This window comes from Salmo salar, chromosome 24, assembly GCF_965601325.2.
Source record: "Salmo salar chromosome 24, fSalSal1, whole genome shotgun sequence".
In the NCBI taxonomy this organism is placed as follows: Eukaryota; Metazoa; Chordata; class Actinopteri; order Salmoniformes; family Salmonidae; genus Salmo; species Salmo salar.
In genome coordinates, this window is record NC_138314.1 from 16,116,445 (window position 1) to 16,134,256 (window position 17,812).

A 17,812-nucleotide genomic window follows, 5' to 3' on the forward strand; every position below is an offset into this window, starting at 1 on the left:
CATTCCTGACAATTGATCATATTTTCTCACTTGCAAACATTGAAGGCAAGGTAACTCATATATTTCTTAGAGGTCTGATTATGAGAGTGCAGGGCTAAACAAAAGCTATTATTAGTGTAATACGATTTTGGGCCCAATGCTCTGCAGTCTGCATGCACTCTATCTGATATAATATTATCTTCAAAATGACCTGCTGCAGACCCATATAAGCTGCAATGCACTCAAGCTTTATATCCTCAGGAGTTGAATGAACACATGATTGAATTTGCTAGAGAACATAAATCTTTATTTCATATACTTGATGCTCATAAGCAGCACTATTTGCAATTCCTGCCATTCTCCTTTAATTAAAACATTATTCACAGGGCATCATTTGGCAAATATTTCTCTACATAGCTTCATGTTTATAGACGTCTGTACATACAGTCATCCCACAATTGGCATGCCCTTCACAATAATGTATACACCTTTGTTCATCTGAGCCCACACATTTGTTCATCTGAGCCCACACCATTGTTCACTTAAAAAAATGTCCCAAAAAAACTGACGAGTGATACATTCACTTTTTTTTCTTCCAAAAATCTACATTTTCTCTTCTTCTGGCAGAAGAATACAATAAGAACACAAAGTTGTGCACAAAAAAGAGAAGTTTCATACACACATGCAAGTTTGTACACACAGTAGAGGACATGTGGCTTTAAGCCAAGGAAACACAGACGTAGAACATGGATAGATGGATTTATCGCTTGAACAAAGCTGGAGACGCATCAGTCAATCAAAAAGCATACAGATTTAACTCAGAAGTCCACCAACTACAGCATTAATATGTACAATAATTACACACACACACACACACACACACACACACACACACACACACACACGATTTGTTTTACTATCCTTGTGGGAACCAAACTATTTATTCCCATTCAAAATCTTATTTTCCCTAACCCTTAACCTAACTCTAACGTTAACCCTAAAACTAAGCCTAACCCTAACTCCCATCCCTAAACCTAACCTCTAAGCCTAAAATAGCAATTTTCCTTGTGGGGACTGGCAAAATGTCCATACCTGTCCAAATTTTCCTTGTTTTACTATCCTTGTGAGGACTTCTGGTCTCCACAATGATAGTGAAACCAAACCACACACGCACACACAAAAAAGAGAGACACTTATTTATCCTTTGTAAGATACCACAGGCAATGCTGTCACAATTAGGTTAAGACGCTAGGTTTAACACATCCAGTACCACCATACAGCTGCAATCCTTGTTCATAAATAACTGGTATCTTATTGTATGCACAACACTGCTGAGGTGGTAACAGTAGTCAGTCAGTAGCTTTGGTTTGACACAAGCCCAATCAGGATGTTATTACTACTACTATAAATACTCAAGTTCCATTGATTATGTCATCACTTAAAAAAATCATGAAATCATCAAAAAGTCAGCGGTTGTTCATTTGTAGTGCACCATATCCAAGATGATGTAAAGCTAAAATAAGGAGGGGGCAAGCAGACAGCCGTTTTGATACAGTGGACTACTAACACTACAATATACTCACAGATACGACACACACAGGAACAGGAGAGCTACACCGGCAGTAAGCCACAGAAAATACTAAGGAGCCATGTAGAGATGTAGACCTGTGACTGAGGTCTGGTGATCACACTGCTTACAGTAACAACAGCTATCTGCAGGATGCCTTATAAACATCAGATGCATTTGTCAACTTTGGGTGAGAATTTAGAGACTGAAATGTTATGCAGTGTACAGCACTAATGAAATGCCATTATACAGTGCAAAGATTTATACATGCGCTGTGTACTGAATTATGTGTACAGACATTTGGCAAAAAGCCTTTTGAAAAATACTGCTTTGTTACTGATTCTAAAATGTCTTCCAAATTGTCACAGGTGGGTGTTTTTAATAACAAGCACTAGAATAGTTTACTCAATGTTGTAAAACTGTTTAAATATTGCTTAAAATATCCAAGCAATTGCATTCCCACTGGGCACACACTGGTTGAATCAACGTTGTTTTCACGTCATTTCACTTAAATTACGTCTGTGGGGTCACTCTTATGCAAGCAGTTACTAAATATCTTATTGCTCTAAATAACATTTGATATTTTCCAATCCAGTTTAAAAATAATATTATCTTCCAACTTCATCTGAGGGGAGGGCTTCTTTTTTTAAACTGATATGGACGTCACTGTCACACCAATGTTAGGATGTACAGTACTTAGAAATGTTGACCGTAGTGAGAAGGGACATCACACACACACACACACACACACACACACACACACACACACACACACCACACACACACACACACACACAGACACACACGCACACACACCCTCACACACACACACACACACACACACACACACACACACACACACACACACACACACACACACACACACACACACACACACACACACACACACACACACACACACACACACACAGACACAGAGTTCACTTCCTGTTTACCTCCTGTACCCTTCGGTCTCCTGTTCTGTTGTCTATGAGGAGAACGCTCCGGTGAAGAAGAGGCACATTTAAAAAAAAAAGACCATTCAGAATCTTGAAAAGAAAGCAGCCTGACATGTCATTACAAAGTCAGTGCCGAAGAGAAACGCCAAATCAAAGGCTGAACATAAATAAATCCCAATCAGAGAGGCTGCATACAATACCTTACAATACAACAAATAGGAGAAGTGGAGAACAAGAGTTGATACAAAAAAACTGGATTCTTACATATTCCCCAACAAATTCTTTAGAACAGCTGCAGATACCTGCAAAAAACATAAATATTAACATATTGATACATTTAGTATGTACACTTCAAATAACAACAAATCAAGTTATTCAATATGGCCTAGAGAGCTAGTGCAAAGGGCTTTGACATTGAGTGTTTATATATGACTGTGGTAGAGTGGGGCAGAACACTGTAATTAAAACACATCTTTATGCATCTGTCAGTGTAAACTAATAAATAAATAGCCACAACTGACAACAAGCACGTTATTATAGTTTCAGATGTTATCTGGGAGAAGCTTCAAACCAGCTACTGTGGGTTAAGACCTGTCCATCACCATGACTCTTCATGGTTGACAGTTAAGGGTATATGCGTATATCCAGCAGACATTACAAGTGAAACATTATGTGAGAACACATCAAGCCTGACAAAGATCCATCTACACTCGGTGGCCCAGAAATACCCTTGTTGTCTGTCTGTCTGTCTGTCTGTCTGTCTGTCTGTCTGTCTGTCTGTCCGTCTGTCCGTCTGTCCGTCTGTCTGTCTGTCTGTCTGTCTGTCTGTCTGTCTGTCTGTCTGTCTAGGCCAGCTGTGTTGCAGCTGTGTGGTCTCCAGTCTTTCTGATCATCTATTCCCCGTCTCTCCCACTGCAGGGTGGCTGTGCTCAGAACAGCTTGTTTTCCCCTCTCTCCTCCATCTGTCCTGGCCTAATAAGAACACATTCATATGTACAGCACTAACCCTGCCCCTGCATTAACACCAGACAAACATGCCTGGAAGCTACTGCTCATAAGGTACAACGCAACAGGCGCTACTGACATCTGTACAACTCACATAGCACTACCTCAGTACTGACTTCACAAGCCAGCTCATAGCAAACAGCCAATGACTCTGATCTAGAGTCTACTTCAGCCAACTACAGGACCCACATACAGTAGTTCCCTTCACAGCAAGTACTATACAGGGATGGATGGACATAATCCACAGGCAATGGCCCGGCCATCAATAAGTCATGATGCTGAACAACTGACCATCAATTCCTCTGAACAATGCTCACCACAAGCTTCACTAAAATATCTACCCCACTAACGATTATGATTATATCATGATGAAATAACATGAAAATATTGAGTGACATCATTCCATCCTGGAAGGGGCATTGTGACATCCCCAAATATTACATCCAATAATAAATAGGAGTTTCCCTTTGACACCAGGGAATTGTGCAGATGGTCTGGAGCTTGGGTTGTGTCTTGTACATACATAAATTGATCAAGTGAAAGTAGATATACTGTTTTGTAGGGGATATGGGGTGGGGGTTATGCAATTTAACTCCCTTTGAGACCACAAGCGGCAATAAGCAAATCAAATCCCAAACATCCATAGGACATGTTTGAAGCAAACCCTTTGCACCAGGTTTGGCCCAAGTCTTCCACAGGCCAGGTGGTCCTTCCTGGGGCTACATGAGGACGTTGGCCCTGGTATCAGGCAGCCGGAGCCCCACCAGGCCTCCACACACCAGCACAGATGAGGCCAGGAGGATGGGGATGGACTTGGTGATGCCAACCAGAGAACCAAAGATCAGGTTTCCCAACACTGCTGCCAGCTTACACAAAGCGTTACAGAACCCAAAACCTGTCCCTCTGACACAGAGAGAGAGAGAGGGGAGGGGGGTTAGAAAGTATTTTAGTGATTTACAGGAGTTTTATATGTATGTCTGTGTGTTTGTTCATGCTTGTTGTGTGTGCAGATAGGAATGGATCATTTATATTTTCTTGCTAACGATACCTTCTGTCTGTAGGGAAGGACTCTGTGGTGACCACGTCCAGTGAGTTCCAGGCTGATATGCTCAGGCCGTTGTAAAGGCACAGCATGAAGATCATCATCGACTCACTGGTGCCGAACCACAGGAAGAAGCAACTGATCCCTGACAGAACCATGGAGCCACCTGTACCACACACACACACACACACACACACACACACACACACACACACACACACACACACACACACACACACACACACACACACACACACACACACACACACACACACACACACACACACACACCACATCCTTTTTTATTTGAACAACCTAATACAGTCATGCTCATAACAAAGGTAGCCCTCAGAAAGGACTATGCAAACTATCCCCGTACATACCTAACATGGAAAGGCGTCCGATTTTATCCATGAGCAGTGCCGAGACGATGTTGCCGGGCAGAACAGCCAGAGTTCCAAGGAAGTTGATGAAGTAGACCCAGTAGGCGCTGTAGTCGTCGTCAAAGGTCATCTGACAGCCCGTCTTGTTGTGGTGAAACGTGCTGTTGATCACCTCTGTGCCATCTATCAGTTTTGAGTCATCGATGTCTGCCATCACAAACAGGAATATAGGCATGACTGAGACAGGACTGTAGCTGAGAAAGGACAATACCTAGCAAACATTATTCAGCCCATGGAAACTATATCTTTACAAAAAAGGAAGTATGAAAGAAAAGAGAACAGGTCAAGCCTGACAAAGATCCTTCTAGATTTTTCACAGTGGCCCAGAAATACCCCTGTTCTCTTTCTGGTTCTGTTTGTCTGTCTTACCAGTGTTGTAGAAGAACGCCTCGATGAAGGTACAGTTCCGGAAGTAGGATCCCACCGACGTCACGTCGTCAAAGTAGCAGTTACGGAAGGTTGAGTCAATGAAGGTGATGGACTTCAACTTCATATTAACAAATCTGGAAGGTTCAACAGAGGAAAGTGTATGTGTGGACATGGTTAGTTACTAATGCCTACATGTCATATTCATTTTACAGAGAAATCCTTGGCTATTCTGTATTTAACGTTTATTCATCTCATCGGGTTGACATGGACAAAGCAGATAAAACAACATGCCAGATGAATTTAAAAGCGCCATAGTAATGATTCACATTTTCCTCCATACTCCATTTTAGTCCATCAGTCCCATTTTTCATCGAGGATGCAGTTATAACTGCTTGTCCATCATTAATGTGGAAGAGTCTTCTCTTTCTTCCCTACCTGTCGTTGATGAAGACACCACTGGTGTGGATCTGGTTCTCCATGGTGAAATTGAAGGTGAAGTCCTCGATGCGTTCGTTGCTGTGGATCTTCACCTTGGAGGCGTAGTCATCTGCCTGGAGGTGCTTGATGACGTCAGGGAACCACACAGACAGGCCGTAGTACCTGGATCCACAGACACACACAGTGTCGTCACCAACATAAAGGTTAGGTTATGTACGTACCACAAGGAATTTAGCATAGGGAGTCACTCTAGTGGATATAGGTTAACAAATGGAAAGAAATACATGTTTATACATAGGAGCCAGTTGAAATGTATTGGAACTATAGGGGTAGAATACACTGTTTCTGTTGGGTTTCCAGGAGTGTTCTTTTCTTCTCAGGCTGCTTGAATTCCCATCCTGTCACACTGAGAGGAGAGGCCAATGAAAGTATATTGATTCAGTAGTTCTCCTGAGAGCAGGGAGCTGCGACCTCTGCTACCACGTTGGACAGCTGACAGAAATGCAATGTGGCTGCAAGCGCAAAAGTCTATGCCATTTCCTGACGAACGAAGTTAGCCTATTCTGACTCCTACATCTCTAAATTAATAACCAGAACTTTCTATCAGGAGAGAGGGAGGGAGTGGGAGTCATTACAATAAAAAGCTTACCCAAATGACAGTGTAAACCAAACAATCGCTAGCTTGATAGTGCTTTCTTTGAGAGGGTAGTCGAAACACTTCATAAAGTTAACCCAGATCTGTGTGGAGAAACAAGAGAAACACATCAATAATGATTTGTGAGAGTGCAGTGCAGGATAATGCCGCTTCTATCATGGCCATCTAGCGAGCCAACAACAGGGGAGGCAGTGAAAACCCACCCCACATAGCTCTGTCTTGGACCTGAAGAGGGCCTTGGAGACTGGGTTCCCCGACTCTGATTTCATCTCCACCAGCTCATCCAAATGCTTGGGGATCTTGATTCTGTTCACCTGGGATGGGAATTATGGGAAATTTCGTTTTTAATAACATAATTACATCAAAAGTAATGTTTATGCTGTTTCTTTCTTGTTGGCTACTGCTGGTGAACAAATGTAACCGGAAGGTGGTCTGTGGCTGTGGTCCATTCATTGGATATCCCTGGGCGGTACAAGGAAACACGGGCCCTGGAAGCACCTCGAGGAATTGGAATTTACCTGGTTCTCTTACAGTATCTACAACTATTCTGCATTGCAATTAGATTGTCCCATGGAAAAAGGTAGGCTATGCAAATTGATAGGCACGTTTTGTAATTCAAGATTGATTGAGCCCTTATGCTATTGCATTAGCAGCAAAAACCTGCATCTGAAAATATAGGCTACAGTTGTATCATGAGATTTGGTTCACTTTCAGAGACAGGAAATCTGACACCAAATTAAAAGCTCTAAATGTAGATTGACTGGGGTGCTGTTTCCAGGCGCGCCTCGGGCATCGCGTATTTGAATGACACAAAATACCTTTCAAAACCTTTTCATATCATAGATATGATCCTCGGCACATATTTAAACATGTCGCAGCGCTGGCGGTTATAAGCCTTCGTTTTTTACCGTGTGAACAAAGCAAGAGCCGAGGCGGGAAAATACTCACGGTGAAGACTTTCTCCGGCTGCCCACGCGCTCGCATGTTGGTGTCATGGATCTGCTTGAGGATCATCCAAGCCTCGTCGTGCTTCCCCACCTGACAGGAGTGAGAAACGGGGGGGAATTAACGGGATTAACGGAGAGAGAACAGGGAGCGCTCCTCCGTGACAGCCATGCTCACACGGGGAGGAGATGGGCTGAGATGACAGGAGTCACGACAATGATGACTCATTTTACTTCAAAGTGTAATTCTCCTACAGTAACAGGCGTTGCCTACTGTCACAGACGTTAGCTTATTATTAGCTTATTATTTGCCATCTTCGACAAAACATGCAAAATGGCGTGCCATGTGTAGCCCAGGCCTCTGCTGCTGAAGCTTTAGGCTGACTAACTGTTTGCCTCGTAGGCCTTTCTGTTGAAGAACAAAGCATTTCCAACTTTAATGAACCAGGGGTATAGTCATGTGTGGGCTTGGGTGGACACAAGCCCGCCCACCCACTGGGAAGCCAGGCCCTGCCAGGCCCACCCAATCAGACTGAGCAAATACAAAAAAAGTATACTTTATTATTAAAAAAATACTCCTCAGCACCCACTGTCACGAACACACTTAAGCATTATAGTAACCTAGGTTAATGTACTCTCTTTTTTTTCTGAGGAAATAGATGCTATAGGGACCTAAGCTGCTATAGGGCCCTAGGTTAATGATAACCAATCCTTGCACTATCATCAGACTTAAATAACCAATTAACTAGGCTATATGCCTATCTGGGATTGGTCTACATTCTATTAGTTGCCTATACTTGCCTATACTGTTCAGAACTGGAACTATTGAATTGAAAAGCTGACCATCCATGCCCACACACACTAACATAGTCTGTTAGGGGCAGACATTCTCCCTAAAACCCCATTTCCCATAATGCTTTACTTTACCTCCAGGTAAAACCTGGGGCTCTCGGGCATGAAAGTGAGAGCCACGACAGCACAAACGCAGGGCAGGGCGCAGACGACCACAAACACTCTCCAACTGTGGAACTGGTAGGCAGAACCCATACTGAAACTCCAGCCTGCAACCAATCAGACACAAGAGAACACATCCGCATATTTTACATAATGGTCACATTCTCAAGAGAGGGAGCTTCGATTTTTCAATTCATACAGTATTTAGCTTGTTTTTGGTCTCCGTTCATAGTAGTTCAAAAATGTCACAGGAGTGGGTCTTTTAAGCTACTTGTGGGCAACTGATTGTTGCTTCCCGTGGTGATGTGACGTATGTTCTATTTGCACAATTTCTATGGGGTATATTCCCAAAGACCACACAGAGAAAAGTGCAACACACAAAGCAAACAAATAAAGGAAGGAAAGAAAGGACATTTAAGTTAAATCATGTTGTGCCTTATCTCATCCCACAGGTAGAGACTATGTCCGATTCATCTTCATAGCAGCAACACACACACACACACACACACACGTATTCTCACATACACAAACGCACGCACACACACAATCAATTTCCAATTCCCCTCTCTAAATGACACTTATCTCAGCACATTCTAAAGTAATTTTCTGGACTATTCAACAGCGAAGGTGCATAAAGATGGCGGCCCCATGTATACTTACCACAAATGCCTCATTTGCTATGTTCGCCTTACTGTACATTGCTCTACGTTACTCTTTTTTTGTATCGGCATTATCACAGTATACATCATCCAAATTCTAGCTCCAAGACGGCAGCAATTTGAAAAAACGAAAAATGAGATTGTGCTGATTTACTGGCACATTGGACCATGTTGCACACCGTAGTTTAAGAACTCTGTGGGTCGTGCTAAAAACAATGTCATATCTGAATTCCTCCATCTGTATGCACCTTTGCCACTGGAAAGGAACGTGTCGGACTAATTATGTCCTCGAGCTGGAAACGGTTGCTAAAGCCTTCAATTATATCTATCCTCAATCATTGTAATAATACACAGCCATGTAAATAATCTTAGCCTCAACACTGAGCTACCCATGTACCCTAAGGCGCTTTCCCTTAGGCACAGAGAACCCTTCAAACCCTTAAATGTGTGTTTCATACATTCTGTGAAATAGTTTATAAATATCAAAATTGTTGCCCACTTTAATGGATCTTACTGAAAATGGGTCTTACTGAAAATGGGTCTTACTGAAAATGGATCTTACTGAAAATGGATCTTACTGAAAATGGGTCTTACTGAAAATGGGTCTTACTGAAAATTTGATGGAATCTTTTCAGAATCACCTTTATTCGCTAAATACATTTCTATGTACAGGAATTTGTGGTGCCACCACAATAAACAGGATATACAGACAGATGATAAGCAGGACATGCAGACAGACGATAAACAGGATATACAGACAGACGTTAAGCAGGATATACAGACCGACGATAAACAGGATATATAGACTGACGATAAACAGGATATACAGACAGCCGATAAGCAGGATATACAGACAGACAACATAATAGACACAGAATGAACACAAATCCACACTGTAGCTCAGAACTACAGTAACAGGGTAAATCCAAAACAATGAAGAGGTATATTTTTGTTCTCCTTATCTCCTTTTTACTGAAAATGACTGTTCTTCAGTGTGTGGGAGTGTACATTAGTGTAAGAGGGCTAATGCAATGTGTGCTTATGTTCCCTGTTCCTATTTGGGGAAGGAGGGAGAAGAGGGATGTTAGTCGTGACCTCCCACGTCTCTCCCTCTGGATCAGGCCTTTTTCTTTTTAACATGACATAAAGGAATAACCCCATTATCCATCAACACTGTTAATGTTAATACAAGGATATTACTGCTAGAAATGAATCCAATGGCAGATTGATACGACCGCTTATCAACCACTGTGGAAATAAAGCCAGACTTGAAGAAAGGCTGTCATACACAGATCATCTCTCTCAAACCAACCGTGTATGGCAGGGGCTGTACATCATTTTGTGCGTGCATCGGAGTCATCCACACACCGTGTTTGTAAGCGTTAATGTATAGAACTGCTGGGGTGTTACTCTGGTTGTGTGCTGAGTAATGACACTGTCCTGTAGTTGTGTGTGGGAGGATGCCAAGGAACTACCATGAAGGCAATCTCAATTCCTTACATTCAGGGTCTTGTGCATGTGTGTGTTGGTGTGAATGCATGAACTCTGTGTGTCTGTGCGCGCTTGCACGTGTGTGTGTGTGTGTGTGTGCGTGTTAACATGACACATGTATGCTGATGGTAATGTATTAGTGTGTGTGTGTAAGATTTGATGTGCTGCAGTGATTGCCTTGTCTATGGGGATATAGCTGTGCTGTCAGCCCCAGAGGGTTAGTGTTTTTGCCATTGAAAATGTCATTACTGGGATTATGTACATAATTGACTAAGGGTGGAGGTGGATGGATGGATGGATGGATGGATGGATGGATGGATGGAGAGAGGGAGAGAGAGACTCCTAGTAGTGTAACTAAAGGCTGCAGTATGACGGAGATCTCTGCAGGCTGATTCAGGCTTCTGTCGTCTCCTTCTGTGTCTTTGTCATGAGGCTTTAGAAGACATTAGGAGCTGCAGAGTGTTGAAGACAAGTGAGGGGGTATATAAAGAACTTTAATGGAGTATTAAACACCAATGAGGTGGTAGATGTGTGGTAATCCATCATTATCTGTTTCTATATGAGACAAAAGACTACACCTCAGGCTCCTCAGCCACATCGCTGTTGGCGGGCACTGCGGCAGTTGGAGAGAACATAAAAATCACCCAAAAGTGCTGGAGTATGCAAGGCACGCTCAGAGAGAGAGGGGGGAGGGAGATAAAGGAGGGAGGGAGATAAGGGGGGGAGATAAAGGATAGAAAGCGAGAGGATATGGAGAGAGGAGGAGTGAGAGAGGAAAGAGAGAGGTGTGTCAGAAAGAATGAGAGCAGAGTGGGTTTACTACCAAGCCTTCAAAGGGATATCTGCAGACTTGACAGCAGAGCTTTCTCAGTGAGACTCACTAGGTTTATCAGATTGTGTGTGTGTGTGTGTGTGTGTGTGTGTGTGTGTGTGTGTGTGTGTGTGTGTGTGTGTGTGTGTGTGTGTGTGTGTAGCCCTCCTCTAAAGCCACTGCACAATAAAGAGAAACTGTGGATTTTCCTAAAAGCAGCTCAATGATCTGAAATCTTAAATGAACCCCCACTGTTTCAGGTATCATTTCCTTCAATGTCTACAGTGTAGTCACTATTTGTACAAACAGGCGTTTCAGTGGCTCAGCACGGCCGGCACAGTGAAATATCCTCCATGGAGCCTCTCACTGACGTCACCCACGGCTGGGCTAAAACACAGCTCGACCATAAATCATGGCTAGCTGTAGCTTTGTCCCATTAGGTTAGAGCAAGAGGAAAAAGCTAATTATGCTTGATCAAGAAGAACATCCCCAGACAGAGAGAAGGAGAGGAGGGACAGGGAGGGAGGGACAGTAAGAGGTGGTTGGAAGAGACATTGGGAGACAGTGAAAGAGGGGGAGGAAAGAGAGGGACAGAAAGAAAGGAGTGAGAGGGAAAGAGAAGATGAGCAGAGAGAAAGAGGCTCAGACAGAGAGACGGGTGGTGGGAGAGATTGATATAGTGTGAGGAAGAGAGAGAGAGGAAAGCCCATTTTCAAGCCTTTTCCCTTTTCTTTATTGATGAGTGCAGCTTATTTCCAGTGTAGCAGTCGTAAATCACAGTCTCCTATCTCCCACCGTTACGCCTTCATCCTTTAAATATCCCTATGTGTGCCTGTATGTGTATCCCCGTGGTTTCCAGGCCTACATTAATCACTTAAACTGTCCCTCTCCCGGTCTGCAGCCACTTAGTTGACGCACCAGCAGGGCAAACTGGCACCTTCACCCACGGTCACAGCTAAACGTTCACATCCACTGGTTATACTCTGCCAACCTGGATGTGTGCAATAAGTTTTAACATTGTGTCCCATTTTTTGATTTGTTTTTACTTTCTAAACTATACAATGTCAAACTATTATACCACATTCAGGGGCATCATAACCATCTAACCAAGAAGGTTTTGTTACTAAAATGCCGATGATGTGTTCATTCCACCTGTGTGAGTGTGAACTAGTCCTGGTGAGTCACCGTAGTGCGTTAATGTGGTATAACAGTATACTACTTACCGTAGTGTGGTATAATGTGGTATAACAGTATACTACTTACCGTAGTGTGGTATAATGTGGTATAACAGTATACTACTTACCGTAGTGTGGTATAATGTGGTATAACAGTATACTACTTACCGTAGTGTGGTATAATGTGGTATAACAGTATACTACTTACCGTAGTGTGGTATAATGTGGTATAACAGTATACTACTTACCGTAGTGTGGTATAATGTGGTATAACAGTATACTACTTACCGTAGTGTGGTATAATGTGGTATAACAGTATACTACTTACCGTAGTGTGGTATAATGTGGTATAACAGTATACTACTTACCGTAGTGTGGTATAATGGCCCAGGCCATGGCTGAAGCATAGATCTCTCCAATCATCCAGAACATGCAGAGCCAGCTCAGGTGCTCCCCTCTCTTCTCTCTGGACAGCACCTCCGCAAATAAGGAGAAGACGATGGGTACAACCCCCCCTGTTCTGAAGGAGACAAGGACAGGACAATGAGTTGCTTAATTACTTGGTGGCGCAATGCACCAGAAGATGATATGTCATAGGACAACGAGTAGAGCCACACGGTTTATGCGGAAGGTAACATTTTCTTGACACCTACAAATGATTTGACCCATGAAAATTAACTATATCTATAGTACATTGCTGCAACAATAACAAAAAGCTGTTGTTTTTTTGTTATTTAAAAAAAATATTTTGTGGGGCCTTTATTTTCTCTGAGGAACCTTTTGTATTGTTCAGACATGACGCAGCTGGAACTGTTTTTACAACTGTAAAAGTAGACAAAAGAAACAAACACTCTAACAATTTTCCTCAAAATAAGCCAACTTTGCCAAAAGGGCATTTCCTTGGCTTTCCAGTTAACCATTAGGCTTGGAGCCAGTCGTCCATGACTCCAACAGAAGGCAGTTTAGCTGGCAAGCCTTTTCAATTACATTGTGTCCCTCTGGGGAGAGGGGCGGGAGGCAATTAGTAAATTAGATCTTGACAGGGACCGTTACACCCCTCCAATATTTTCTCTCTATAAATCAATGCTCTGTTCTTACATTGCTAGACATGTGAAGCTAGAGGCCATGCAGCCAGTGAATAACAATATGGACATTCAGAAATGGTGCTGTAAAGTAGTAGCCTGCTCCACTATCCTGACTGCTGCGCTTTTGTTTCGTTTCATTGTGTAGCGAAATAGAATGGAAGCTCGCGAGATCAGGATGGTCGTACGGGGCTAGTACAGTAGTTTCTAAATCAAATGTCACTTGTCCATCATAAGCCTGCCTTTAAATGCCCCAGAAGCACATTTCAGACAATCATTTGTCACAGAGCCTTTCACTAAAGGCTTACCAAAAGCCAGTGTGCCATGACAACAGTGATGGCTAAGGAAACATCCCTAGGATTTGTCAAGCCAGGGGAAACCTTGACAAAAACACATCTGATTGAATGAGACACCAGAATCAGCGAGTGCAAGACCGAAAGAAAGGACTGAATGTTGTTTGTTGAGATATTGCTTTTAGAATTCTTATGCACTTTTTGCTTGAACTTTTTCAAATGAATTTGACGAATGAGGGCAATTCTTTTGTGCTAGTTGTTTTGTTTTTGAGACTTGTAAAGCATTTTTACCAGCAATGTTAAAATCATTAACCCACTCCAAGTAGAAGACGCACAAACGTGTTTACAAAGGCTCACATCAATGAATGAATGAAACAAGGTTTTAAGCCCCTATATTACAGTAAATATATTACAGTAAATCCCCTGTTATCACTGACACAGCCTAGTTGGTCTAAACTAAAGACTTTCATGATGGATGTCAGGAGCATACTGCCATACTGACAGAAGAGTGGTTGACACATTCACTACTAGTCACACATTATTATTATGAATATAGATAGGAGTGAGTAAAACCTCTAGGGGTTATGTGGGTGAAATCAGAGTTAGTATATGTTAACAGAGGGGTCTACAACTACATATTCATTCAAGAAACCAAAACAGATTATTTACAACAAAAGATCATGAATGAATGACTATCTACTGTGAAAAGCAGTCTCTGTGGGAATTAAGGAGTTAACGACGTAGAGCTGCAGGGCCATTTGATGAAGGACTCATCATGGTTGTAGCGAGCTATGTAAACAAACTGAGTCAGTTGTCATTACTCTCCTGTTCATGTCACAACTCACAATACATTTTTTAAATCTCCAGTGTAATTTGTAATTCACTTTTCTAATTGTTTGTTTAGTGTGGATTATTATGATAATGCAGTACCCCGTTATTTAAGACAAATAACACATTGATGTTGCTTGCCATTGTAACCCCAGTCAGATAGACTCACCCAAAGCCTGCGATCATGCGGCAGAGCAGGAAGATGCCGTAACCCTGAACGAAGGAGGACAGGAAGGCGAAGAAGCCGTTCACACACATGCAGATGAGCAGACACTGTCTGCGGCCCACCTTGTCCGACATGCCCCCCCAGAAGAACGCCCCCACCATCATCCCCAGGTACACAATACTGCCTGCAGAGAGAGAGAGTGACAGACAGAGAGAGATAGATAGAGACCGAGACAGAGAGATACTTTAGATTTATACTATATCTATTTGCACAGCACAAGCAAGCCCCAGCATGCCTCCAAACCAACAACTACTGTGTGAATTTGACTGTGTAGATAAGAATTGTTTACTGGTGGATAAAGCTAATCTTAATGGTGGATTCACATCGTCTTCAGCAGAACACAGTGGACATTACTGTTAAAAAATGTTTTATATATATATCCCATGCTATTTTAATATGCAATGTCATAATCATATATATATATATCCCATGCTATTTTAATATGCAATGTCATAATCACCTCTAGTCCCTCTCTACCTGACATCATATCCTTGCCAGGAGACATTGTGTGCTTCCTAAATGGCACCCTATTCCCTTTCTAATGCACTACTTTTGACCAGGACCCATAGTGCTCTGGTCCAAAGTAGTGCACTATCTAGGGAACAGGGTGCCATTTGGGACTGAGCCATTAGGATTTATGGCCCCTCCGTGGGCTCTAGCTGCAAAAGTGAAAGGTATAAAATTGTCACAGTAAAGTATGGAGCGGCATTAAGGCCCATTTGTGCTGATTATCATACATCAATAAGAACATGTAATCACCAAATCTGTTGAATGACTTTGTTTTGTGTAATAAATTCCACTTCTCCTGAGAGGGGAGATGACTTGGTAGAATAACAACTTGATAAATCCTGCTCATCTTTCGACTGTTAAAACCTTTATCTCATGCAGGAATAACAAAGGATCTCTCTTGCCTTACTGCCCAAATCATAACCCAAATTATACTGTAGATTCAACTTTTCTTTCAGTTTTGTGTTCAATTATTTGCACATCCCAAGAGAACACTTCATAAACACTTTCACCAAGAACAATTCAATTCCTGTTACCGGTCAGAATGATAAGGAGTTATACAATATAACTAAGATTTGAGGGATGTCCCTACAGTAAAACACAACCCATTCTCAATCCCACTGTGATGAGTAAATACAGAAGGAATAAACCTGGACCCACTAGTGTAACATGAATCAATGGGATGAAGAAAACCTCCCTGGTACTTGTTGTTGAATCTGTGCTTGAAATTCACTGCTCGACTTAGGGACCTTACAGATGATTGTATATGTGGGGTATAGATATGTGGGGTATAGTTAAAAATAACACTATTATTGCACACAGAGTGAGTCCATGCAACTTATTATGTGACTTGTTAAGCACATTTTTTACTCCTGAACTTATTTAGGCTTGCCATAACAAAGGGCTTGAATACTTAATGACTTAAGACATTTCAGCTTTTCATTTTTAATACATTTTTAAACATTTCTAAAAACATAATTCCACTTTGACATTATGGGGTATTGTGTGTAGGCCAGTAACAATACATCTCAATGTAATCCATTTTAAATTCAGGCTGTAACACAACAAAATGTGGAAAAGTCAAGGGGTGTGAATACTTTCTGAAGGCAGTGTACAGGGTGACTTGATCTCTGCATGAATTTCACCCACTGCTGATCATGGTCTTGGAACACTATGAGACATCCTTCTCTATTATTCATGCCAAAGTACTGTTCCTGTACCCTGCTCCTCTCTAATCTCAGGAAGATGTTCATCTTCTCAAGTCTAAACAGTATCCACCTTTAGTCATAGTCCTGCTATGGCCTACCAGTCCATTTTGAATTTTTCTAGGATGGAATTATTTCATGCATTGATAGAATGAATGCTGTGAAGTCCTGGTCAAGGGACTTTTCCGTCAAACATGACTCCTTAAGAGGACTCAGACGCCATCTAAATAAAAAAAAATGATATAATAAGAAACCGACATATAAACATATAAACTGACGAGTAAACAGAAAAGGGATAGCTCTCTCATTACAAAAGCACTGTCATTTGTATTTTAAATTTCACTCGCTATGACAATAAAGAACAGATTGCAGATAGATTAGGCCATATTCTGATTACACATGGTGTGATATAATTTAGCCCGAGGCAATGACGTCTGGTCCGAATAATTTCAATTCAGGGTATAACAAGATACACCTCATTCAGATCTCATCTCCCCACTGTTGTGGATAGATGGGGATCTGACTTAACTCTCTTACTTCAGGGGTCAAACTGGGGTCATTCACACTTGGCCATAGTCGCTGATCTGAGGTCCTATTTTATGATCTAATGGTTGAGATTAGGATTTGGGGAGAGTCAGCAAGCCATTCGGCCATCTTGATACAGCCCTGAAGCCAAGGCATTAGGAAGACAGCATACTCCTTGACCTCTTCCTGACAAAAGGGACAACACAAATAATAGTGATATATCAAATACTGCCCATACTTTTCCCCACACTGTTTTCCAAGCCTTAGATTTCCATTTAACACAGCCTGACCAACAGACATTTGTGTTACACATGCACTAGGACCATAGATTTTTTATCACATTTTAGAGGGTTCTTCAGCTTGTCCCCTTCTGTAGTGATGGTGGAACACATCTATACAGTTACATATTGCTATATGTTTTTTGGACAATATTATATTGATACTTTGACTCCAAGTATTGATTTGTAAAGAAAATATATATTTCTTTTTTTGCTAGGTAGCGTTAGCTAGCGCTAGTCGGCTGTACCTCATCATATAGCTTTCTCTCCATCTTCTTTTTAAACAGTGAGCCAACATGTTTTCAGCACTTTTATTCTCATGCTCTCTCATCTCTCTGCAGCAGACATATGTTTTTTAAATTATTATTTAGTTGTTT

General features: G+C 41.9%; 1 protein-coding gene across 1 annotated transcript in view; it reads right to left on the bottom strand.

Annotated features, from left to right (window-relative positions):
* Positions 1 to 264: 264 nt before the first annotated feature.
* LOC106585040 (synaptic vesicle glycoprotein 2C) overlaps positions 265 to 17,812 on the bottom strand; it is a 33,407-nt gene continuing 15,859 nt past the window's right edge. Inside the window, exons 3-13 of the mRNA XM_082968524.1 lie at positions 14,864 to 15,044; positions 12,860 to 13,011; positions 8,329 to 8,462; positions 7,406 to 7,495; positions 6,661 to 6,771; positions 6,452 to 6,540; positions 5,800 to 5,964; positions 5,365 to 5,498; positions 4,936 to 5,142; positions 4,559 to 4,718; positions 265 to 4,413 (exon numbers count right to left, since the gene is read on the bottom strand). Coding sequence (XP_082824650.1) covers positions 4,230 to 4,413; positions 4,559 to 4,718; positions 4,936 to 5,142; positions 5,365 to 5,498; positions 5,800 to 5,964; positions 6,452 to 6,540; positions 6,661 to 6,771; positions 7,406 to 7,495; positions 8,329 to 8,462; positions 12,860 to 13,011; positions 14,864 to 15,044 — 1,607 coding nt within the window. The 3' untranslated portion in view covers positions 265 to 4,229. The remainder of the gene's footprint in view (positions 4,414 to 4,558; positions 4,719 to 4,935; positions 5,143 to 5,364; positions 5,499 to 5,799; positions 5,965 to 6,451; positions 6,541 to 6,660; positions 6,772 to 7,405; positions 7,496 to 8,328; positions 8,463 to 12,859; positions 13,012 to 14,863; positions 15,045 to 17,812) is intronic.